We start from the raw sequence: 26,544 nt of genomic DNA, 5'->3' as shown, positions 1-26,544 counted from the left end.
CTTCTGCACTTTTTTATTTATTATTTTTTGAAAGATACTGACTATTAAAATATCCTGCTTCCGTCTGCATTTATTGGTGCAGGTGCATAACTGGCTTAATAGAAGAATCCATAAAGAAACAAAGCTGAAACGATCAGCTAAGCAAAAATAGTGATTTCTGTCCAATAGAAACTGTTAGTAAGATGCTAATAGTGAAGGTCAGGTCCATTAGTGGACTATCAGACATTAGACTGCTGCTTTTGTTTTGTTTTTTCTCCAGGGTTTTATTGTCATAATATGCTGAGGCATAGCACTTATATGCAAAGTGGGCCATGTTTTTCCAATTGCCTGAAAGTAGAAGGGTGTTTAGGTATTAAAAGGTATTGAAACTGTCAAAAGTATCAGATTGAAACCAAGACTACAAATACTGAGTGATAAATGCAAACATTTAGCTTAAGGAAACGTTCTGTCTTACCATTCAGATGCCACTCTGGCAGTCACACTTGTACCACCCAAGACTTAGGACTGAAGCTCCTTCACAAATACAGGGGTATTTCATTCTTAGTTCGGTACTTTAGTTGGCAATATTTGCTATTTGCCTCAGTGTTCTTGATTATAAGACCATAAGAGGCAGCATATGTAAGGAATCAGCTCCATAACGGAAATGAGTGTGGAATATAAGAATTCTGATACTGGTAAGTTGTAAAAACTGAATTTAGTTCATGATGGTGTGAAGCTAAGTTAACATTTCACTGATGAATGTACTAAGAGAGCAACCTAGAGGTGCTTCAATCAGTGCAGAATTTCATCTGTTCTAACCTATATTTGTTATGGTTTTAATCTTCTAAATGAAAAGAGTGGCACAGACTAGCTTGTGCATTTGGAACAGATAGATGCCTCCTGTCACTCAAATCTTAAGCCGAATGCAAATGTTAGCGTTTATTATCTTGGGGTGTTTCAGCAGAAACTGGTTTTACTGCGTATTTTTTTAATTGGGGCTATTGCATTTCTGTAACTTAAATTTACACTGAATAAGTCAATCAAAGAGAAATCTAACTATAAACTTTTGGCCCGACTTCATCTCTGCCTGTCATAGTCCAACCTTCTTTTTGTCTGTTATCTTTACAGTCAGGTTAAATCATTTTTTATTTTGCCTGAAGGATAATGTTGTCACACTAAGTACTCAGTACACTGAATTCCCTGGTGTGCACTTAACAGTGCACAAATGTGCATTGGAATTCAGTGCAGAAATTAGAATTTTCACAAGGCAGTTTGTCCTTGACAGTAGTATGTTGAGCACATACTATGTTATTAACTATTACTCATCTAACTTTTTGACACTTGTGCAAAATACTTTTTAAAAAAATTATTGGAACCAGCATTACATAATAACCTGGCTTGACCATGGATTCAAAAAGCAGAAACTGACTCTTTGAAAGAGTCAAAAATAGGCATTCAGGTGTGTGTGAGGTATGGGCTCCCCTTGCTGGAGATTGTGTGTAATGCTGAGAAGCAAGCAACACTTAGTACTGCCAAAAGTTCCTGTACTGGGAACACTTTTTTAAAAAATTCAGTGCATAACAAGAACTTTTACAGTTAATGCTTTAGAGTGTTTTTAGATTCTGTTTTTTAATCAATTAAATTTGTATTATTGAAAAGCTTCTAATTGTAGTTTCTCACTGCCTTTTTCTTGTGGTGGAATTGACAAAATAATGCTGATACCTTACAGTAAGGGACATTTGTAATCTGAAATTGGAAGGATGTAGATTTTGGAACTTTGACTTCACAAAGGCCTAAAAAAGGATAGATGTGGCCAAACTGAATGAAGACCATAATAATATTATAATTCTATGAAAATTGAACATAATTTTGTACTACTGATAATCATTTGAAATGTTGCTACTGCTAATAAAACTACAGTGACTTTTAATACCGTTTAAACATGGTTTTACCATTCAAGAAGGATTTTTATCTAGGTACGCCTTTCGTCTATGAAAGGCACCAAAGCTCAATTATTAGACTTGTACAGTGAACTATGAAATCTTAGAAATTGCAACTACTGTTTTTAATTAATGTGATAGGAGATTTTTATTTCACCTCTTAAAAATTTAGAAGCAGTCTCCAGTAAATTATTACAGAATTGCTAATGCAGAAATTTTAATACAGTACAGTTCTGGAGTTAATAGAAGTCCTTGATAAGGGTTTCTGCTCTTGAAAAACTTGGGATTTGATTTTTTTGTTGTTGTAGCCATTCTAAATGATACAATTTGTTAAATAACATTTTAGGTAATTTTCACCATATATGAGTGTTCTAACAGCCTTTGTGTATTTGGGCATGTGCAGTCATAGTCATGTGTCACCTTTCCTACAACGTGTTAGGAAGCATGGATCTGTTCATACACTCTACTTTGGATATAGAATTCAATTCCAAATGTCCAGATTGCCTTCTACAAAGCCAAAGTCACTACAACTGTGGGCCTTTTGCATGTGAAGGCATGGCTCTGCTACTCTCATGCATTGTGTATCAGGTCAGCATAAAGAATGTTTTTGTTTATAATGTGTGCACCTGTGTATAGATCCTTCTGAATGGTGACACTGATGAAGATGTGTAGTCCACCTGGAGAAGGGAACTGAGATGCAGTCACTCTCTATAGTTCTCAGTCCTGTATATTCTCTACCTTAGTCCTGCACATTCTCTACAGGATGCTCTCCCACTCTGCCACTGGGATTTCTGATGACATTACGAAGAACAGAGTTTACTTATACAAAACTGTAATAGTAGGTGTTTTATTTAAAAGTAGCTCTGTTTAACAAATAGCATTAATATGGCATTCCAGAAATTGCTAATTTAACAGCAATGTAGCAAGTTTCAGTTGCCTGGGAAAAATTAAATTAGGACTGTGTGAGTTAAGTAGTGAAAGGAATCAAGTTTGGTAACTGGCCATGGTTTATTCTATCTTGATGCCTCAAATGAGTAGCCTAAAGATACACAAGGAGTTTGCTGCCTTAAGCTCCTTTTTATAGTACTTAGGGGAAAGAACTCTGCCTTCTGGCTGAAGTTCCATAGGTGCTGTCTGTCCGTCCCTTTGACTAGAGAACTATCTTAGATCAGTCATCTCGTTAGTTAAGCAGCCTGCATACAGGTGAACCTGCACACAGCTGGGTGAGATTCCTCATGACTGCACTTGTCTGAGATGGCAAACAAAGTCACAAACAGGGAGAGTTGCTTTTTGACTGTACATCATCTTGTTCTTCCAAACCATTCAAAACGATCACTGACCACAAGAATGGAAGGGTAGAGGCGCATATTTGCGGAAATGTCATGTCATGGTTTCAAGGAACTGTATGTGGGCAAAGTGATAGAGTCAGCAGGACTGGTGGGAAGCAGAACTGCCAAGAGTTTGTGCAATGCTACGTTTGCAATACGACTTCTTAGTGTAGGCAGTTACTGAATGGCTGAGTCTTCCTACATGTCTACAAGACTTTGTTTGGTGGGTGGGTTTTTTTTAGCATAACCTTATCTAGCAAGCAATTTGTTCTGTGCAGGAAGCTTGTCACAACTTGTTGCACAATTCAGCATCTTGTTAGGAGTTCTACTTAAAAGAATAAGAGGTGTTTCCTGCCATGTTAAATACAGTGTTGTACAGATCAGACTCTCTGAGGGACACTGCTGGTGCTTAATCATCTAACAGAATTTTCCCATTGAGAGTAGAATTTGGATGACAAATTATCCACACCATTGATGCCTCAGGATGCTGTACAGAGCAATATCCAGAAAACAGCCATTCGTAATTGTAATCCAAGATCAGATTTTTCTGTCCTCCTGAGAAAAAGAAAAAAAAATTGGTTTTGCTGGAAGCAGTGCCTAAGGATTTTGCTTAATTTAGAAATAAATAAATCAAAGTGTTTGTTCTTAAACTACAATTTCTCTTTTTAAAAATCCTAGTGTTCTTAAGACCACAAAGAAATTTGGAATCAATAGATCCACAGTTCACAATTCGAAGGAAAATGGAGCAGATGAGAGAAGAGAGAGAGCTTGTGGAACAGCTACGTGAGGTATGTGAGTGTTGGTAGAATTAATTTATTCTGGTGGAATGTCTTTTTTAGTTTTTCTTTGGGAAAGTTGCCTAAGGAGGACAATATGAGAAAGGTTAAATGAGGCAATGTTACTCCTACAAATCACATCAATGAGACTATTGCTGAAGTTCTTTATCACAATCAGATGTCTGTACTTCAGGAAAGATTTTGTAAAAATGGGAAATAATAATGGGAGTTACCTGAACGACACACAGTTAATCAGCATGCCTTGCACTGGTGGAATTAATGATTTATTTAATTTAATCAGAAAGGATGAAGTGAGCACTTGAGAGAGAGACGTCTAGGAACTATTTCCAAACAGCTGGAGAAATCTGCAGTTTTGCAAGTAAAAGGCATAGTGAAATTTATTAGTTAAAGCTGAAAGTAGATAATTAATGCTTGAAAAAGTTTTCTTAGAAATTAATTCAATATTTCATCACTGGACAATATGAATACAGAAGGTGGTTTCCTGATACATTGTCTTGAATGTAGAAGCTAGAGCCTGATGGAGGAATTGGTGCATAGGATTTGTGTTACACAGCTAATACCTTGGTAGCACTGTTTGTGTGACACTTGGCTCTGCTTAAAAAAAAGATTACAACCTTTGCTGCGAGGAATGTCACAAGCCTGAACCTATCAAGGTTTCCAGTTGTATCACATTAACAGAACAAAGGGTATCACTGCAAATCCTGAAAATGATAGGTGATTTTCACATCACAGCTGAATTACAACATTATTTGTTCTTATCTCAGTAGCTTCATGGAATGGCTAGTTGAAAAATTATCAATTTGTTTTAAATAACATGTCTTCTATTATTTAATTTTAAAGCAAGAGGGTTTACCTTTTTTTTCTTTACCAAATAGTGTTTAAAAGGTGGGATTTTTAATGTAGAACTACACGGACTTTCAGATTTGAATTCTTACCTCAGGCCCTCACCTGTTTTATATGAATTTACCTAACTTGGTGCTGCTGATTTTTTTTTTTTAACAGAACAGATCTTGTTGAAGATTTAACATAGTTGATAGAATGTAGTATATTTTTGATTCTAAACTTGAATGGTGCCGGAAGGACAAGATACAGGAATTAGATGAGACTTTTTGGTAATGGGGAAGAAAATGGAAGCAGCAATAATAAACTGCACTAGTTTGTAGTTATTCTGAGCCTCGTCTATTTCAGCAGCATCAATGCAGTTTTTTAACATTTCTTTTAAGAGTTACCACAAATATGTAGCAAGTCCCCAAGTTCCTAAAAATAATCATAGGTAATTTTCACAAGATTCCTGCCTTGTGCATTAATTCAGTTAATTCTCACAGTGAAAAGTAGAACAAGGTTATCCACTGTGTCAGGCTTGATTGTGGAGAAGTATTAAGGATGTCTCTACAGAGTATCGAGTATTACCAGTAATGCTGGTTTAATATGTTACTGACCTTCAGCTCCATGTACTGTCCTTCTTTGCTCTCACCCTGAAATACCATGTTCTGGAATGAAAATTATTTTGTTTCTTGTGAGAAGTTTGATTACAAGTCAAGGAGTGGTGACAAGAGCGAGAAGACTGACCGTGCATTAGTAACCACCAAAGCATTTGATTATGTACTGCACAAGAAAATAGCCCAGAACATATAAGTCATTAAGTTTATACTTTATGCAATAAATATATATATCAGTTAATTTTGCTTTTGAATTGTTTCGTGGTAGGTTAGTGTTTAGTGAGATTACACAGAGCCTTGGACTCCAGCATGAAATGGCACTGAGTTGGTATTGTAGATGCACTGTGCTCTTATAAAAAGTGTACCCTGGTCTGTGCTGAGTAGTCTCCCAACAGACAAATCAGTGTTCTAATGAATAAATTTAAATTCATTAATTTTTATAAATATTTTTGTAACAGGTTTTGGGAAAACAGTCTCAAAGTGTATTTTTGAATCTCGTATACCAGAATTGTTTTCTGATTTGTGAATTAAACCAAGGTGAAAACAAAACATTATATTAGTGAACATGAAGCACTACCCTGTTTGCCGCTCGTAAAATCTACATGCAAATACTTGAGTAGTGTGTCTAGTAAAAGAAAAAAATGGGAAAGTATAATGAAACCCCACAGTGCTTCAGTGGAGGCTATTTCATGGTGAGGCCACCCAAATAAAGGATGTATGAGGAAGAAGCGAAGAGCTGGGTTTCTTTAGATTGGATTTCTTGCTTTAGAGTACTGAGAACATCATATGACTGTCCTCAGCTGCCTGAAGGGTAGTAAAAGAGAAGGTAAAGTCAGGCTTTTCAAAGATTAACGGTGAACCCATGAAAGACAGTGGCACAAGTTGCAGAGAAAGACCTTTCAAGTACTTATAAGGAGAAGACTGTTTGCCATAAGGGCAGTGAAACACTGAATAAAGTTGCTTGGAGATTTTAGGGCTCTCTGTCCTTGCAGATATCCAAAACTTAACTAACCAGGGCTCTGGTGTCACTTCAGATTTGTTAAACTGTGACCTTCAAAAATCTCTTTCAACCTACTTCTTTTATTGTAAAAAGAATTACCTATTCATAGATACTCATATTCAACCAGTATAGGTTGAGGTAACGTATTAATAGAGAGTAATGACATTAAGAGGTTCAACTAGGAACAAGCAACATCTATTTAAAGATAATGGGAGTAATTATCTCTAAGTGTAGAGTTGGAATGTTTTAAAGATTGGAACACAATTCAGGAAACTCATCATATATAACAATATATTGGGATTGGGGTTTTTTTTTTTAATTCTTAAGTATTTTCAAAAGTATTTTATTTTGCAATATCAAATTCTGTTCATTGAGATTCTTTTTCTTAACAGGTATCCAGAATTTCTTTTTTACATCTGAATGTTTTGCCTTCCCTTACCTATTTTTCTGATCACTCTAATGCTTCCTGAGTAATTTTTAGGCTACTAGGGAAAGATTACCTTTTGTTCTCTGCTTGTACAGTCATTAACACGACGTAGTTCTGTTTCAGTGTGCTGCTGATAAAGAAAATTTAAGATGGGATAGGTAGGAGACTTGGGGAAATGATGAAAGGAAGGAGCCACATGTAGTTCAGTCACATGACTAATTGCATGCAGATGTGGCTTTATATGGCTATATATAAAAACAGATGCCTATTGTGGCAGCAACATTGCAGTGTTGAGTTCTTTTAAAGAAGTTTATGTAGTCCAGTAACAGCATAAAGGAGGTTGTGGTTTAGTTTCTAAAGAATTAGTTGTATCAAGGAATTGTGTTTCTTTGTAATAAATACTCCAACACTGGCTATGTCTCTACAGCATAGGAGATGAGGGTATTTTTTCCCTTTTTTTCCCCTTCATCCATTTCTATATCAAAGTGTGCATGCATTCTTCCTTTGCAGAACATAGAAACAAGACTAAAGATTTGTTTACCTGAAGACCTGGGCTCGGCTCTGATGGATGGTGTTGTTTTGTGCCATTTAGTAAATCATGTTCGCCCTCGCTCTGTCGGAAGTATTCATGTACCCTCACCAGCAGTAGTAAGTTGCATGTTGCTTGCTGCACTGAAATGTTGTATTGATTACCGTTTTATTGCCAAATAATATTTGGGTACAAAAACTGTGTTGCTGTTAAATGAAGGATCTTTGCTGTTAAGGGCAACATTTATATTACTGCAAATTCAAATGTTCATTAGTTTTTATATATGATATATACGTATATATCGTGTATGTATACATTTTTATACAAACACATCTGTGAATGAATAAAGTTATCCTGCCTTTCCCTGATCTAGCAACAAGATCAGATATTTTCATAATGGCATTTTTGTTCAGAACAGTTTGAAATTCTTTGATTACAAGTTTTTATTCTAGTACAACTTTTAAAAATAAAACTAGCCCCTCCTTTGTTGATTGAAAAAAATGTGAGGTTGGCTTCAGCAGTGTCTGGCTTAGCAGATGTCATGTTACTAAAGCACTTAAAACACTTACTAGCATATTTGTCCTGTTGAGTTAAATGTAGAGGTGATTCCTTTTACCTGCAGACAGAACAGAAACTTGCACTGTAGTGATTTAATATTGGCTTGCCTAAATTTAAAGACCTGAAGATTTCAGGACATAAAATCGGCGTAAACTCTGGGTGCACTTCTTGAAACCTAAGAAGGGCACCATTGTGTTTTCTCTGTTTATGTCTATTTCTTGAACAGATCATTCTTTTAGATTTCTGGTAACAGTCTGGTTCTGAAGAGGTTTTGTGTGTTTTCAGACTATTTGCCTTTTTTCTTTTTAATGTGCATGTTGGTAAAAATTTGCCATGTACACCCTGATACTCAGTTCTGAGAATACCATGTGGATTTTGGAGGCAATCTGTAAAAACTTCCAAGAAGACAGATTTAAGAAAAAGATACTTTCTCAGATGGTCTAGTGGAATTTCTTTTGCTGTTCCTTGATTTAAAATAATTTCTATCTTTGGTAAAAATATGACATTGTCAAAATATGCAAACTTGTATTTCTGGGGTAAAAACTTCTCATGCTGATTTTTTAAAATAAGTATCTTGTGGTCTCTTCTGTAACAAATAGCACATATTTTAATTTATTTTCATTTTGTTTCTACTTTATATTGATGTTCTCTTCCTTGAAACAGCCTTCAAATTATTTTAGCCTAGAAAATTAATTCTTTGAATTCCTTGCTACTATAGTAAATTCTTGGTTTAAGTGAATATTCAGGAATTACCATTGTTTCACATCTGATATTGAGAAACTAAAATAGCGAGGAGTTTTGATTTTTCTTTTTAGGAATATGATACTTCTGTAAGTACTTGGTGAATAGTCCTGAGCGAGACAAATTATTGAAGTATTTGAGATTCTAAAGTAATAGGACATTTATTCTTCAGAGATATTAATATTGGATATAGTTACTATAAATTTGTGAGTACATAAAAAATTTAAAAGGAGTGAGCCTGTTAATTACAGTTAAGTGTGTTCTCCATGATGTATGTTAAAATCCTTCATCAGTTAATTTGCTGTCCAAAAAATCAATGCTGTTTGTTACAAATCTTTGTAATAGGCAAGTTTTAGAACCTCATAAGCTGGTTGTGAACAAATGGAGATCTAAATGAGATGGTGACTTCAAGAGATAAGTAAAAGCACATGGCATCCACAATGTGTGTACTCAGTTTTTATTTGTAGGCAAGATGTTTTTAGAGTAGTAGAAAGAAAAAGTTGAACAGAATTTTATGCATTGTTATCAGGAGAAATATGGAAATGGTGTATCAGTACAAGAATAATGCAATGGGTGAATTGACCCAGATGAATGTTTTTGACTTCTTTTGCCATAGACTGTTCTTCTGTTTGTTTGTTTTACAGCCTAAACTTAGTATGGCCAAATGCAGGAGAAATGTGGAAAACTTTCTGGATGCATGTAGAAAACTGGGGATACCAGAGGTAATTTAATTAAGTCTGTCATTTCTAGATGTTCAAAAATGAAAACACATGAGTTACGTGAAAGCTGAAGGATAACTTTATCAACTACAGGTTTTTAGCAATAAGGACACAAAATTTAAAAATTTATCTAGATAATGTTGTTTAATATTACTTCAGTGCATTTAAATGGCTTATTTCATAGCACTTAAAAATTGCAAGTTTTGTCTTAAAGGAGTAATTCAGTATTATCGCTAATATCTCCTTATCTTTGCCATGGAAAATAAATAAGGAATTATGATAATATATTATGTAAGTAGCCAAAAGCTTGCTAATTTTTTTCATTGCACAACATAACTGCATTTTTACCTCATGCTTTTAGAATATGAACTTCATTCTTTTTAATTTTTCTTATTTTTTTCTGCAATATTTCCTTTTTTTACAATGTTAAGTACTCTATGCATTGGTGACTAATAACAGGCTCATCTCTTGTACTGAAACATTTCTGCAGTGATTTGAAGAAAAGCATTGTGTGTTAAGTATGGAAAGTACATATGTGTAAGATTCTGTAATGTAGGTGTAAGTGTTTCAGGAGTTGGAAACAAGGAAATTGCAGTGCTTGGTGTTTTCTGCATTTCATTTAAGAATGGTATCACTCATCATGTAATTTATTCTCATCTTCATAACTAATGTAATGAATACTGGAGTTGCATTGGGATTATTTCAAAGACTCCCTTATGGTGTAGAAGAACCTATTAAGTTCAATTTTAAAAAAGTTTTAAAAAGTATTTAAAAGTTAAATTTCAAATATGTGACCCTCAAAAGAAGGTAAAGTGTTATATAAGGTCATTTTAAACTGAACACAGGAAAATTGCATTATGTATTTTCACTGGTGCCTGCATATGACAGTATAATGAAGGCTGAGTTCTTTTTTTCTGTTTCAAGAATGCTGAAATGCAAAGATATTTTGTGTGATTTCCACCACCAATCCCTTGGGGAGCAGATGGTAATGGAAAGATTTCACATTGGGAAAGAGTTCCAATTTGAATTTTTTGTTTTAGCTGTATTTTAGCATTTGATTTGGAGGACAGCAAAAGTGACAGATCATTTTTGCTATTTGTAGGAATTTTGAGGGGGAGACTTTCTTACAGTTTCAGTGAATGGTTCATCATAAATTTAACTTGACAGTTCAGTGTAATGACTGGGTCTCTTAAGTTGTAATGGTTCATTTAGTTCTTGTAGTTATGTAATTTCTAACGTTACAACAATTTCATATTAAAGGTAAAATTTCACTTCGGAGAAGATCAAAATCTCATTGTTGTGGACTTATAGACATGGAGTATTTGTTAAGCTCCCCCAAAATTCTTCTGATGCATCATAAATTATCAGTGAATAGAATACAAGTCAGGTTTTCCTGTCTGTAGCCTATTGGGAAAGAAAAGGCCAAGAGCTGTTTTCATTGCTGTTAAGACATCTTTCAGAAATCTTTCCTTCTTTTTAATTTTGGTTTTCTATAAGTAAACTCTCTGGAGAAATAAATTTTTTTGTGTTTTGTGAACAGGCATTTCCATATATATGTATTTATTACCCCTCCTTTTTAATCCTTTCATTGAAATTAGTGTTGAATTCTTTAGGATTTTTTAAAAATTTGTTCAAGTTTATCTGTTGAAGAGTTGCATGGAGGCTTGGGCACAAAGCCACATCTTACCAGTCTGATTTGTAAACTAACCATCTTTATGTATCAAAATAAGCCATTAACTTCTCTTTAAGGAAAAAACCCATTCACTTAAACATTAAATTAATTGCTTGCAATTGTAATCTTACAGTAGGTTTTAAGTACTCTGAGGAAATTCTGTTTGATTAGCTGTAGGTAATTTGCAAATGTATATGTTTGCTATCTTTTGTGAAAACACATCATGTTGTGGAAGTAGCTGGTAGATGCTAGAACTTCACTGTGTGTTGCAGGGACATGGATTAGGAATGCAAAGTTGTGTAATAGTGAGTATGACAGTCAGCTGTCAAAGTTTTTAAAGAACTACAGATGGTGTGCTCATGCTGCTTCAGATTGATGGGTTGTGCAGTGTCTAACTATCTCTGGAGAAACCAGGAAAAGGAGTGTAATGAATGATGAGTTCTTTTTTAAAACGAGCACCTTATTTGGGAAAGCGATAGGTTCTACTTCTGGGTCTTTATACCCGTACGTATTGGGCTTTTCTCTGGTACTTAACGCCCATGTCTAGTTCCTGAGAATTAACTTGAAATTCTGCTGCATGGGTTTGAAAAGGATTTTAAATGGTTATAATTCGTGTTGGTTTGTTTTCAATTATTTAAGGAATAGAGTATGTGCTGTTTCCTGAACTCCACAGGTTTGAAATAATATCCTGTTTAGTCATGTAAAATGAAAACAAGAAAATAGCTAAGTAATTGCTGTGTTGTGCTGATGTGCATGGTCTCTTACTTCTGTGGTTTTTAGCATTCAATTCTTGGACCAAAATTACATTCCCAGAATGATCCTGGGAAACTTCATACAAATGTAGAACAATGCAGCTGGTATCTGAATGTGTCACACTGAGTATCAGAAGCTGGCATCTTGACCAAAGAATCACAAATACAGAACTCAGGAACATCAGTGTCTCCTTATAATGACGTGGTATGTAGATGACTCTGAAAGCCATTAGCTGCCAGGTGAGAATTCCAACACAATGGGGGACACATTGAAATCGCTTTCTGTTAACAGCCACGCAATGCTCCTTATTGCATGCAGAAGGAACGTGCTGGATCATATATAAAAGGGAAGTTTGAACTCTGACCCTTAATATGAAACTGAATAGCAATGCTCTGGCTGCACCAGGAGACTGTCAAAAGTATGAGAATCATAGGACAATCAAGTTGTGTCCAGTTTTGCCACTAAGCTTTGCTGTAGCACCTTATCAGAGAACCTTGTAGATCACTTTTTGAGACAAATCGACTTGTTTTTTGATGTGAGAAAGGAATGTTGTCAGGTAAGTATCTGTAAGCATGAAGATTCAGAAAATGTCTGCTGTGCCCCTCAGGAGCTGTATGACAAAAAGGTGCAATCTTTGTCTCTTAGAAAATTGCAAAAGAATACTTTATTTTACACTGTTAACTGAAACCCATCAAATTACCTGATTTCTTCTATAGTAGTGACATTCCTACTTTTTGGCTGATACAGATTGAATAAGCACATGGCAGTAGATGTGTGACAAGTAGGGCTGAGGTCCAGCTGCATTTCTCAGTGACATGCAGTACTTTGATGGTGCCATTCACTGGACTTACATTGTTAATGTCACATGAACCCACAAATAATACCACCCTTACTGCTTACTCAGTTCCTCTATATTGCACCCACCCTCTCATACTTGGTGGGATTGAAAAATAAAGCTGTTTTTTTTTATTTCTCTTTTGCATGGAAGTGTGGCCCCCTAAGTGTCAAATGTAATGGTTCTAGTGCAGTTTTATTCTTCATAGTGACATCTCATCTCAGAGATATTAAAAATTATCAGAAGAGTGAATTATCATTAGATTACCTTGTATGTGAAGTTATGGAAGTATTTTGTTTACAACTGGTGTTTCATAAAACCAGTAACAATATACGTAAAGGCAACAATGTTCATGCAGATTTCTTCAGCTTGTCATTGCCAGGTCAGTATTCATACTAGAAGCAAAGAAATAGACTTTCCCATTTTAACCTGCAAATTAATAAATTAATTAAACTTGAGCTTTTATTCTTGGTAGCTGTTATTCCTGGTAATCCATATTACACAGTATTATGTGCTTTCAGTAGTGTTAACAAATTTTCCTTTCAAAAGTTAAAAATAATGATTTGTGGTGGGTTGAGTGATACTTTACTACAAGTAAGATTTAGACCAAAACAAAGCTGTATATGCAGTGTGTTAGAAAGACAAAAGTTACAAGTTTTGGTCTGCATTTTTTCTGGTTCTCAGTTATGAACAAATAATGTGTATCAGAAGTAGGATCTTTTAAGCATTTATTGAAAAAGAAAATGAAGTCTTTTCAATGTCTGTGAAATTAGCTTTTCACCAAGACATGAATGAATTTTTAGGATACACATCTTACACTAATGTAGTATCTTAACAGTTTAGGCACTTGAGCATCTTTTGACCCTTTATGGGGTCAGGTCAGCAAAATAAGATTATTTTTTTAAAAACAAAAGAAAGAGTTTCCCCATATAACATGCCTTGTTGATCTTCATACAGCTTAAAAACAAGATAGACTGAAGTTACCGTGATTAGTACTAGAATGGTAATTTCTATTGATAAAAGGTAGTTATAAAATTAAATCTTTCACAGCCAAATGGTCCAGCAGGTTTACCAAGCGTCTGTATTCCAGCACATCAGTAGTAACGCAGCATGATTTAGTGGGACAAATTATATCTTGGGTGGGAATGAGAGAATTCTGCCATATCTCTTAAATTTTCAGTCATTTACATGGTGTAAACATACTGAGTGGAAAAGAGCGTGATGATAAGAAATGGCTTTTTGGACCTCCAGTCATTGTATGAAGATGCAGACTGTGAAAGGTTCAGCTGTGCCACTTCTGAGTGACTTTCGAGCCCTGCAAATGGGACCTATTACTGTGTTTCAGCCTCTCCTCTGATAGCGAGGTCTGCTAAGTGGCAATGTCAGACAGAATTATTCTAAAAATCAGTGTGATTTGTGTTAGTGTAGGAATTGCAGATTAAGAAAAACAATAATGAAGAAAAACAAAACAGGAGGCTTTTGTATTCTAAAAGCAGCAAAACAAAGTAAAGGAGGCAGCCAAGCAGTGACTGTAAAGTGTTTTACCTTCTATCCATCCACCTGTTAGTTGTTCAACTGGTAATCATGTTTTTTAGTTTAATGCAAGGTATATTATCATTATGCTTGTTTTCTGATCACATAATCAGTTACTTCTCCATAGTTTCATCATGAGACATCTATGAAGTCGCAGTAAGTTTTATCAGGTATGACTCCTTTCTCCACCTTTTCCTTCTGGACTCGATAATGGACACTGTTTGCCCTAGGGTATGGAGTTAAGTGGTTCAATACACTCTTAATCCTGAAAGCAGAGTTCTGAGGTTCCTCTCATTTGTCTTTTGAGTATAGTCCATATGCACTACAGATTTCATTCTTTAATGCACTTCTGCAAACTTACTCTTGACTTTTTCTATCAGAGTCTAAATCCGAGGAGGTCAGTTCTGAAATGCTGTGTGTTTTCTGTCACTGCAGGGGCATGCAGAATGAGGGTGGTTTGTGCACACAAACAGCTGGCTATGCTTTTGCTGTCCTGTTTCTGTCTTACTGTGTTTATTCTGTGTGCATGATTGACAGCTGTATGATTTAATCATACAGCTTCATAGACATAAAATCAGTCCATAAATATAATGATTAAATAGATATATCTTTGTAGTTCTTGCTAGCAATAATTTCAGTCCCCTAAATGAGAGGGGCAGTGTTTGTCATAGATGAGTGAATGGGTGGTTATCTTTGAGACTTTGTGTGGGGGTCATGTGTTTTTTCACTACTTCATGATGTCATGTTTTAGTTTTGTATTTTATTGCACAATATCAGTGCAATAAGTGGAAATACTTCTACCATTACAGAAGAGCTAGATATTTTTCATCTACAGTTACATTACAGAAGTTTAAAATACATAAAATATAAACATTTTACATTATAACACGTGAATATAACACCAAATTATCCATTGTCACAGAACACACAAAAATAGACATTCCTGAGGCTTCCCCAAGTTTCACTGAATTTAACTAAAACACAGCCTGGCAGTTTTTGTAGGAAATTTCTTCTGCATGTGTTGGCTGTTTTTGTACGCTTTGGCTTCTCCTTATGCTGCTTAGGATGTTAATCTTGGGTTAGCAACTTCATCAGTATCTGTAAGAAGTCAACCTATTACCAGCTCTCAGTCTCTAAACTCTGAAATTACTCCCTTCTCCATTTGACTGCAGTAGGGACTATTGGCATTGTTTTGGGGGGTTTTTGGACAAAAATTTTAAAAAGTCCTTATTATAAAGTTCTGGAATTTTCTTTTTAAAATACAAGTTGAATGTATCTTAGATATTTACTTTGGTATGTATTTTCAATAAGTAGGAACTGAGTCTTGTATGTTGTTCCAAAATGAATCCAGCATTTACTGGGTTTATTGGTGTCTGGTAAAAATGCAATATATTATGTAGTTGGTAGTCATGAATAGTTTGCACTAAAACTTTTTTCTCTGGTAAGCAGCTTGTGGATGTAGGTGTAGAATACAGTACTAATTCTATCCCATTTTTAAACAAAATCAGCATGTTTTGTGCTGTCTGTGAGTTTTCATACTCTAAAAAAATGACAGAATTGCATTGAACTTTATTATTACGTTAGAGTTTTGAGTAAAAAAAATTATGAAAAATCACAGCAAAAAGTGTTGTTGCTAGGCAGGTTGGTTCTCTGCTCTATCTGGTGGCCTAAGTAACAAAATTTTGCAGCTTTTGACTTCTGGTAAAGCTAGAACTAGTCATGGTAAGCAAAAAAAAAAAAAAAAGTGTCACTTCTTAATTTGTGTATGAATGACAGTTTTGACTTCCAGTTTCACTAGCCACTTTTCAGGATAGAAAGACATTTTAAATATTTTAAAGATTAATTTATTTCAAACTGGACCTTGAAACTTTGCACTAACAGAAAACAGACACTGAACTTTCATGTCTTAGTGTATTTGGTATACTGTCAGTTCATTGAGGAAGTGAGACTGAAAAGCTTCCACTGGAACAGTGTCCTCTCAAACTCTTACTGCATGTAATTTTGTTCAGTAGGTATTCCTTATCTCAGTAAGGCCTTATTTGCAATGTAAAATGGTGTATCTTAGACTGCATTTTGAAAGTACTAGTGTTGCTTGGTTTGATTTTAATGCTAAATATCATGTGAACATACTGATATTATTACATATTACGCTTCATATTGTATAGCTAGTCTAGAGTAAGTTGCCACATGGTTATTGATACTTTCCAAAAATGGTATGGGAATCTAACCTGCTAATAATTTTAAAAATGCTACGTAAGGAATTTAGTGTCCAAGTCTTCAGTTTAGAAGCTTTATTAAAATTAAGTATAGTTAGTGCTACATTGACTTCTTAAGTTTCTATCCCAGGGTATCATTTGAGGTGATATTTGAATACCAAGTTATAGATTATTATATTAGAGAATTTTGCGTACTTCTAATGCTTTCCGTAAATACTTTTTCTTGAGACTTCATATTGCTGCTGCCTGTGCTTTTAACAGCTTTCTAACCCACTGTTTGCTATTTTATAAGTTAGTTTTTTCAGCTGCTTCCATGTAAGCATTTGAATAAGGTCCAGATGAACGAAGGTGTGCAGACCTCATTGGAATGAGCGGATCACACGCGCTTCCTCACCTTGTGAACTTGGGCATCATTTTGGAAGGATTAGAAGGCCTGAGCACTTCTATCTTAACAGTCTGATGTTATATGATAGCTTCAGTATTTTAGAGGAAATAAAAGAAAGCTGGGATGTCTAGTGACTAAGACAAGACTAGGAAGAAACTATTCCTACATGTTTATGCTAGAATATTGTGATAATTTATTTATCAATATCTTTCTATTTTTGTATTTTTAATTTTTTGCACTCTTTTTCTGTTCTAATGGCTGCCCTTCGGGATAGGCTGACCTCTGCTCTCCGTATGACATCCTGCAGTCGGATATTCGTCACATTCGAAAGACTGTTGACACTCTGCTCGCCCTCGGGGAGAAACCCCCACAATCAACTTCTGCTTTTCGCTCCTGGGATCTAATAGGCTTTTGTCTTTTCCATATACTTTTTATAATCTTGATGTATATAACTTATCACTGGAATTTGCTAACAGCATAACCTGTTCGCATGTGCACACAAACTTTCTGCTTTGTCTCTGACAAATTACAGGTACTTAATTTCCTTCCTTTGCCTTACAAACTTCTCCCTTTCCCTTGCTTCCCTTCCTTGTAATATCTTTTTTAATCTCTTGAAATAGGAGAGAGGACTAGCATCTTGAAGGCAAGTTCCATGTCTTCTATCCCCTCCAGCTCTAGTTTAAGAACTCATGTACCTCTTTATTTGTAGTTTTTCTTTCATGTTGACTAGACTACTCACTAAATGTGTTAAAGCAGTGAAGCTCCTCTTATTCCACTTTTGGGTGTAGGCTAGATGTGTATTACAAGCAAAACAGAAATGAGTTTCTTACTTTTTGTGAAAATCCAGGAATGCTGCAGATATTGAAGCAGCTTCAGATGGCACTTCCAGCAGGAGATAGTATTTTCTGAGTGGGTGCCAATTATCTCTGCACATATTGTGTTAAGAGCACTTAGAGAACTATCTTTCAAATTAGTTATTTTTTAATTCTTATATATTAACAAGAGTACTGTAACTTTAAAGCTTATTGTTCGTCTCTACTGTTCTGATTAAATTCCATGCTGGAGTAGTTACGTTTTCCTATGGTAGAATAATCTTTCTCTTCTGTCACACAAAACAGTGTTGATGCCCTTTTAAACACTTGCTACACTACACCCAGAGGTGACTGTAAATTAGCAGTGGGTGTGAGCAAGCCGTAGAATCCAAGAGACTTTAGAATGTTTCAGGATGAAGATCATGCAATACAGTGAGACAGTTTGGGAATAAGCTGTTAAATTCCTGTACCTGCCATTCTTCTGTGTGGTGTCAATCAAGTCATGTCATTATCTTCTCTGTTTCATCACCTGTGAAAATGCAGATACTGTTCATTTGTTTGTGTAACCAACTGAGCAAAGAAAATGTAGCTAGGAAAACAGATCCTCTGGGAAGACTCTAGCTTTTCCATCCTAGGAGGTTTTAGAGAACAGCTTAGACATACATTAGCCAGGGGCTATTTTGGTTATGTTTGAACTCTTGCCTATGGTTAGACTGCTGGGCTGATGACCTCCATTTTCCTTCCAGTTTTGTGTTCTGTTCATCTACTCTAAAACTTAAGACAATTTTGGGATTTTCTCCTTATTGACATGAAATATACAAATGAAAATTGATGGAAAAATATAAACCTATATTGGTGTTGCAATATTGGCCTAGATGCTGTTGCCTAAATTTGTAACTCAGTCTCAGGCTAGCTAACCAAAGGACCTCAGTTTTGTGTCTTGGAAATAACATGCATTCATTTCTCCCTGTCTAGTGTATGGTAAAACTAGCTATAGACTTTTAGAGTATAGGATAGAGTATAGGATAAGAATTTATATGTTACTGATTGTTCTGGCCATACAGTTGTGATTTAATGCTGCCCTATAAATATCCCCACTCCACAGATACTTGTAAAATTTTATTTTAAAACTTTTAAATGCAGTTCTATTCCTCGTTTCTGTGGCTTAAATATATAGATACATATATAAATATAAAGATAGATAAATATATAGATAGCTATAGACAGATATAGATAAAAAGTAGTAAATGTATTATTAGATATATATTTTAGGATGGAAAAATTAATTTCAGATGATGGATAAATCAAAATTTTTAAAGGGTTTGGTGTCTAGCAGCTTCCAGTGCATACATACAACAACTTTATTGTAAAGAGTGTCATCTGTGACCAGGCAAGAGTTCAGTGAGTGTTTCAAAGCTCTTTATTTGATAGGTAGCTATAGACTTGTGTCCTCATCCTGTACAGTCCTGTCTTCTAACTGTGTGCCTAGTTTCAGCAATTCCAACACCAGGCACTTGTTTACTCAGTCACAGCTTGACATTTAAGCTTCCACTTTGAGGAGATCTTTGTTTTGATTTTAGTTGTCTTACCCTAATTATTTTGCTTTTCTGATGAAACTTAGTGACATAGGGCTTGAATCAGTTCAGAATCTACTAATTATGTGTTTCTCTATACTCCAGTGTAGGCATTTGAGACAAAAGTGATGTCTTCTGTGGGGCTGAGATTTTACTATTGCTCCCATAAGTGGTAAACAGGTCTCCTGTTGATGCTTCATGTTGTGCCCTGCTTATATAGTACTGAACTACATGTATGAGTACATCTTTTGAAATTAGAAAATTATGTGGAGAAAGGTTTTGCTACCGTCCTATAGTACATGTCTTGTCTCATTGTCTAATATCACATCTGGTTATCCACTGTATTGAATAGTTTGGAGGGAGGTAAGAGGAGTACTCAGTGTGTTTTGCATTTTCAGTGTTCAGAAATGGAAGTTCACACCTTCAGTGGTTTTGAATGTTTTATCAGAGTAGATGCTGGGCTGGAAAGTGAACTACTATTGGGCCAGTGTAGACCCAAGTGAACGTCCCCCAGTCACAGTGACACTTAACTCCTGAACTTGGCCAAAGTCCTAACTTTGTATATGCTTACCATGCAAACAGAGTTGTTACTTAGGGACCATGTGTATTCTCAGCTATGACAATATCTGGTATTTAAAGTGTAACATTATGTGCAGTTTCTGGTAGTTAGAGATGGTGAAGCCATCTTGAAACAGATGGTAAAAAACAACAAACATATTTGGTTCATAACAAGCACAGCTGTGCTACCTTACACGAAGCTTATCCAGTTTGGTATTTTTTGGGAGTTGTTACTGATTACACTTCCGAATATCTATAAATCTTACAGGGAAAGAAATAGTGAAATTACCCTTCATTTTCTAAATGTGGCTATAATAAAGTTTCTCAAAATACATTTCAAACGTAATGCAAACATGAAAAATATCTGTCTTCCATCTCTTAAGTCAGTAATTTTTCCACTAAATGGGGAGCTGGAAACTAAAACATCATTAACCTACTCTAATGGGTTCTTTGCTAAATGCAGAGTCCTGTTTCTGTGCTGCTGTTCTGCAGCTTTAGTACTTGTGAAACAAACAGTTCAACTCTTTGGTGGTTCCTCACCTTTGAGGACATGCCAATATTGAGACATCCAGTTAGATATAATTGGTACTTACTGCTCATAGCCAGTTACATAATCAAGTTGATCGCCTTGAGTTTAAAAAAAGAGGTGCACTGTAGTTCACCCCTGTATTCATTAATAACATTAGCTGTAATTGCTCCTCTGCTTCTTTTCCCATTCATTTTTTTTTCCATTGCAGTGACCATCAGAGATTTTCAAACCATGATTTCTTAATAAATTGGTTTCCAATCTGTACTGTGCCCATCATATTAATTACTCTTATGTCCTGTGGAGGTCGTCTCATCTATACTGCAATAAAATAATAAATACAGCTTGTAGGGACATACTTGCAGGCAAAATGTGTTTGCACTGGATCACAAGTGCCATTTTGATGTGAGGATTTGGCTTTCTTTTTCCTTGGTCCAGAAAAAAGAAGTATTTTCAAGTGCAGTGTAATGCAGTGTAGTAGTCCTTCAAATGCCTCTTGTATATTAACAAGTTTTTACAGCTGAAAGCTGTGTATAGATCCCATTGTGCTCCTAATATGTTTTCTGAAAGTTGAACTTTATGTGAATAGGGACTGAATTAGATCTGAGCAAATATTCAATACATGTTCCTACTCAATATACATTAATAAGTTACCAAAATATTGCCATGTCATTGTTTTTCACAAAAATTTTACTCCTGTTACAAAAAAACCCAGTCATACATGCAGGTTGAGAAAAAAATGGTACAGTTGGTTTTGAGAACCTTTGCCATTTCCTTCGTTTCTAGAACATAAGCTGCATTATGCAGAAGGAGCAGTAGAAAAATACTGTAAGGTAATTACCTATTCTGCTTTGATGATACAAAACATCACTTTCTCTGAATTTAATGTATAAGTTTATGGTATAATTGGTATTTCCCTTGTAAGTATATGTTTTCTCTTACTGTTTCATGTGTGTCTTGTCTTTATTAAGATTTTTGTTCCTTGCAGTTTCAGGTCACCGTTTTCTAAGCATTTTAGAATAAAACTGTGAGGGATTTTGTAAAGTATGTCGTCTACTTTTACGTTGTATGGCTCAAGGTCATAATTTATTGGAGAAACCAAAGCCCACTATCAGCAATTACAGTTTTGCAAATATTTCCAATTTATTGAATGTTCAGGAGATGCACATATCTAGATGTCTAACTGGCTATAACTCCAAATAGATAATTTTGCAGCTGCAGTGCAGCCTGAATTACTGTGCTTTTTTATACCTCTTTTCATTTGTACTTGAAAAGGTAAGTCAGGGCATCTGGGCATATACAAACATCAACAATAATAGTGGAAAAGGAAAAAAAATAAAAGGATGTAATTTTAAATTGCCTTAGATATATGGAAAAGTAAATATTTGCTATAGCTTTTTTTTCCAACTCTTTAGGAAGAAAACCAGCCTTGACCTAACAAAATGTAAAGGTTGAGTATGTTGGACACAAAAGTTTGCTTAAGTATAACACCCTGAAGTTTCTTTTAGTGACTTCCCACTTCAAAATAGTTGGCTTCAAAATGAAATGATGGGCATTACATGGACTTAGGTTTTTAATTTGTGCTTTGAGAAATTGCAGATTCCAGTATTCATTGTTATATTAATATTTTTCCCCTGTGGATCTAAAATCTCATATTCTGCTAATACAAGGAAGAAAGAGAAAGGCTCTTGCCAAATTGTAGAATTCCATTTCTCTGTATTTTTACTAGCAAATACAGACAGTTGGGCCCTGCTCTTATCATGATGTGGTCATTTTACCACTTAGCAATCTGATATTATGGCAGAAATGGCTTTTATAGAATTGCTTACTGTATCTGAATTGCCAAGCTGCTTGCCCTGCCATAAAATAATTTAAACAGTTGTCTTGATTTTGAAGTCATCCGCTGTCAAAGAAAATAGATATGTATGTGAAGTGTGTCACGTATTCTTGAAGGATTAGTGTCATTGTGTATTCCTGGCTTTCTTCTATTCTAAATTAGACATTTTGTTCCAGGATTAGAAACTTGCCCTGGCAAGCACATGCACATGTGCACATTCGTGGGTACACCTGTTGTGCTGTCTCTTTGTGCTGCTTTGTGATTCAGCCTCCTGCTGCTGCCTCCTTTTTGTGCACTTCTTAATAGTTTTTCCTTCGGGAGGAGTTAGTTCTTTTGCTTCGTGATGAGTTTGAAAACATTATCCATTCAAAATGGCTGTGTGTCTGTAGAAGGTGGTTTGCTTGCAATAAGTAATTAAGTTCCTTTGTTTGTGTTCTTAGAGAGAAAAAAGACAATAAAAATAGATTGCATCTTCATTTTTGTAGTAGATAGAGAATAGAGAGATTGGTGCTGCTATGAGTGGAGTAGCAGCCCTTCCCCCCACAATTGTTTTCGGCTGGTCTGTAGAATTAGTAGCCAGTTCTTCTGTCTGTTCTTTTGGAGTTTGTTCAATGATGGTTTCAACAGGGGTGTTTTTAGAGAGAGAATTCACACTTTTGTAAGAAGTGTTATGCTTTTGAATCTATTTTAAAAGGGACAGAAACTTTTTTAAATGTGCTGAGAATTATTAAATGCGTGAGGTTGAGTCTCCTCAGAGTCAGGGGCAAGTTCTCCTCTTGGTTGGTCAGGCATTTGCTTCAAAATGACAGGATTCAAAAGGTTTGAAATCTTCATGGCCTGCAGCTTCACAGTTCTGCTGTCAGTGGTTTCCAGAGGGCAGTTGTAGCTGGTGTGGGAATGAGGCAGAGCATGGGAAAGCAGGGACGGTGGCTGAACCTAAGTAGGGAGACACCTGGGATGTAACTGCTGTTATGGAAAGCTGTTGTTTGTGCTTTGGATTCCATCCTTGGCAGGATTTGACTTTTCCTAGTCTGAGAAGTAAATATGTGGCTCTAAAACTCCAATTAGAAAAGTATGTGAGATAGGGTTGATGAAAGCTATTTACAAAGCTTTTAAGATAGTGTTTAGGGCTTACATACCAGAATTGATTTGTGAAACATTTAGAGAAGTTTGTCATTTTTAGGAGATGGCACCGGTCTCATTGTCAAGTTTGGAAAGTTCTTTGTAGCCATGTGTTTAGCTCCAGAATTATAACATATTAGCCAAGTTCCACCTGCTTCATAAGAGAAGGCTGTCAAGTGTATATGTTTTGAGCGCTAACATAGGATGATGTATAAAAAAGTTACGTGCTGGGAAACTTTTCACTCCTACAACACAGTTGTATGATCCTATTTTTTTACAGACCTCCTAGAACAGCTTTCCTGATTGGAGTATGCATCTTGTAAATACAGCAGGTGGAGAGAGGTTGCTTTATGCAAACTAAATTACTATGCTGTATTTAAAATAATTAAATAATGCTTGCCTTTAAAAACATTAAAAAAATCATGTTGAATGGGGTTTTTATGTGAAATGGGGCATGCATTCCCTTACGCTTTTAGTGCAAATGTGCTTATAAACAACTGCCAAAATCCTAGCAAGAGAGCATGACAGAGTAGCTCAGTGAGTGCTACAAGGTGCCACAAAAACAGTGAGTTTGGAATTTAAATTTTTCTTAAGCAATTATCCTTAACTGCAGTAATTTAAGCAAATCTGACTTCAATAGCAAAATGTAGAATATTTTCAAACATAAATATCTAGCAAGGTAGGTTTTCTTGGAGTTGGGTTTTTGGATTCAGTCCCTACCCTTCAGCGGTGTAATACCAGTCCCTTAGTTTTCAGATACTGGATTCATCAGGCCTTCTTATTAAATGTCTTTTGTTTAGCATGGAAGAATAATGAAATATTGGCATGCTAAGGGCCAAATCTGTGAAACAAGAGCTTACTGTGCAAGGACACTGGAAAGAAGTAGAAGAGTGGGGAAAGAATAACATTTCACTCCAGGTGTCTGATTTGTATTCTCAAATAAGATTAGTATAATTATTTTTTTTAAAAATTACCAGCATCAGAGCATTGTGGATTTTTAGATGAACTGGCTCCCAGGACAATAGATTGGCAAAATGTCTAGTAGAAATCACACCTTTGAAGTAGAAGAATATTGGGGTTTTTTTCCCCTTTTATTTGATATGACTGTATCTACCTTCTTATGTAGCTACTCCAGTGCTAATCGGGTATTGGTTTAGGAGTTTGCATCCTAAAATACATGTTTTTCTGGGAAAGACTTTTTTTTTTCAGAGGAATAAATGTTGGGGGGAACCATCTCTGACAGCTTGCAGGTCAATATTTCAGTCAGAAGAACAACCAAGAATGAACTGCAGAATTCAGCATCTTAAACGAACAGTTTATGGTAGGTAGGTTTGGAATGGAAATGTGGATGATGACCTGGAATGGCTGCAAGATGGGGGTAGTTCCTTGGCCTGACTGGACAAATAATTGCAGCCAAGAGGGGCAGGGTGGCCGACAGGAACAGGAGGCAGTTGCCACAATAGTTTGGTCAATGTGAATCAGAATCCACAAACTCAGTAGAAGTGGTAACCCAGCATTAGCAGGACTATTACAGCATCTTCCATGTGGGGAAATGTGTGTTGCCCATCTCCTGCAGATCTACTCAGCCAAGCTCCTTGAAAATTATCTGTTTGAAGTTGTTTCTTGGGTCTTAAAAAAAATCTTTCACACATAAAATAATAAATACTAAAACGACTTCAGTAGTAAATACAAAATGTAAACAAAATACAGATAAATTACAGTTACTAGTATCAGATGCCATGACCGTGAATGGAGTTTGGCTCTTACCTTCAGGTTCAATAGTTAATATGTACATTTTGCAGTTTTTCCTCTCATTGAGGCTGGAGCGGGGTGTGAAGAACTTCACAAAAAATTTAAGCAACCTAAATGATGGTTATGCCTAAAGGAAATACTCATTGACAAAAGAAAGTCATGAACATCAGAAGCAGTGGAAAAGCTGTTTAATACTGATACTTTTCTGGAGCTGTGGCCCACTGGAGGAGGTCTCCTGAGCAAGGACTGGACAACAGTGGATGGAAGATGAAAACAATTAAACATATGTGCTTAATGTAATAAAGACTCTATGAATTGTTCTTGTGTGTACCAGTCCCATTATATTGAGTTGTAAGGGTCCACAAGAGTCAAGGAAGGGACTAGAGCTGAAAAAATGTGTCATGAGAAGAGCGGCTGAAGAGATCAGTGAGGTTTAAATTGAAGAAGTAATCAATGTGAGGAAGCGTGGAAAAGGACCATGAATTGTATAAAGATAAAATAAGGGACACTTAGTTAACACTACAGATGCAAGAAGAATATTCAGTAGAAGACAGGCAATTAATTAAAACAGAATCTCAAATGCATCATTAGTTTTTAAAGTTAAAACTTTATTGAATAACTAAGATATTCAGTAATGAGAATATCAAAACCACACTCTCTTTCAAAAAAATAAGTATTCCAAGTCTGCTGATGGTCATGTATGGATGCATAGGGAAGGAACAGGTTAGATCACACAGATGGTGCCTTTTTCATTCTTAAAGCAATGACATACAGCTTAACGTCTTTATGGACCAGACAGTGTTTCCATGTGTTTGTGTTAAATAGCATTGTTTGGATTTTTCTCTTATCTGTATATTTTTGTCATCCCACTTACGCTTTTGGCTTCCATGTTGTGGCAATGAGTCTCACAGTTGTAATTATGGTTTATGTGATGTAGTCTGGCTTTTCCATTTATTTATTATAAACCTGCTGCCTGATTTCATAATTTCATGGATTTCTTTACAAGAATACCCAGTTACATTAAGAAAAACTTCTTTTTAAAGAGAGGGCCAGTCATGACACAAGGCTTTCTCTAATTATTCATGGGTGGGTGTCTTGCTCTCCCTGTAGGAGATACAGTATTTACTGCTTGACTGTCTTCTGCTATAACAGCCTCTGTGGACAGCTAGTGAGTTCCATCCTGGCCATGACTGCTGTGTCCTTATGGTGAATAAAGTTGATTCCTGGGTAGTTCAAATAAGGTGCAAATACTGGGAACGAAACACTTTGCCTGTTGAATGCACAACATGGCACACACTTCCCTGTATGTGCTAGTAAGTAGTTTTCAAGGTGCATATCCTGGCACCTGTCTGGAGCTCAGTGGGAGAATGGGGTGGTTTTGGTTTGTTTTTTTAAAAAGTCAGCCTTCCATCCCTCATCTCGCACATATGTCATAACAAGGCAAATGCCATGTTATCCTGCTTTGTAGATGAAAGTTTGCTGTGTGCTTGCTGGCCCTCACTCTTAGCTGTT

The 26,544-nt window shown here is 35.7% G+C and overlaps 1 protein-coding gene across 1 annotated transcript in view; it reads left to right on the top strand.

Moving 5' to 3' along the window:
* Positions 1-26,544, top strand: part of LRCH1 (leucine rich repeats and calponin homology domain containing 1) — a 118,020-nt gene that overhangs the window by 89,360 nt on the left and 2,116 nt on the right. Inside the window, exons 16-18 of the mRNA XM_082277950.1 lie at positions 3,926-4,035; positions 7,421-7,558; positions 9,383-9,460. Coding sequence (XP_082134076.1) covers positions 3,926-4,035; positions 7,421-7,558; positions 9,383-9,460 — 326 coding nt within the window. The remainder of the gene's footprint in view (positions 1-3,925; positions 4,036-7,420; positions 7,559-9,382; positions 9,461-26,544) is intronic.

The sequence above is a fragment of the Coloeus monedula genome (genome assembly GCF_965178545.1).
Source record: "Coloeus monedula genome assembly, chromosome: 3".
In the NCBI taxonomy this organism is placed as follows: domain Eukaryota; kingdom Metazoa; phylum Chordata; class Aves; order Passeriformes; family Corvidae; genus Coloeus; species Coloeus monedula.
This window is presented reverse-complemented; position numbering and strand designations above follow the sequence as displayed.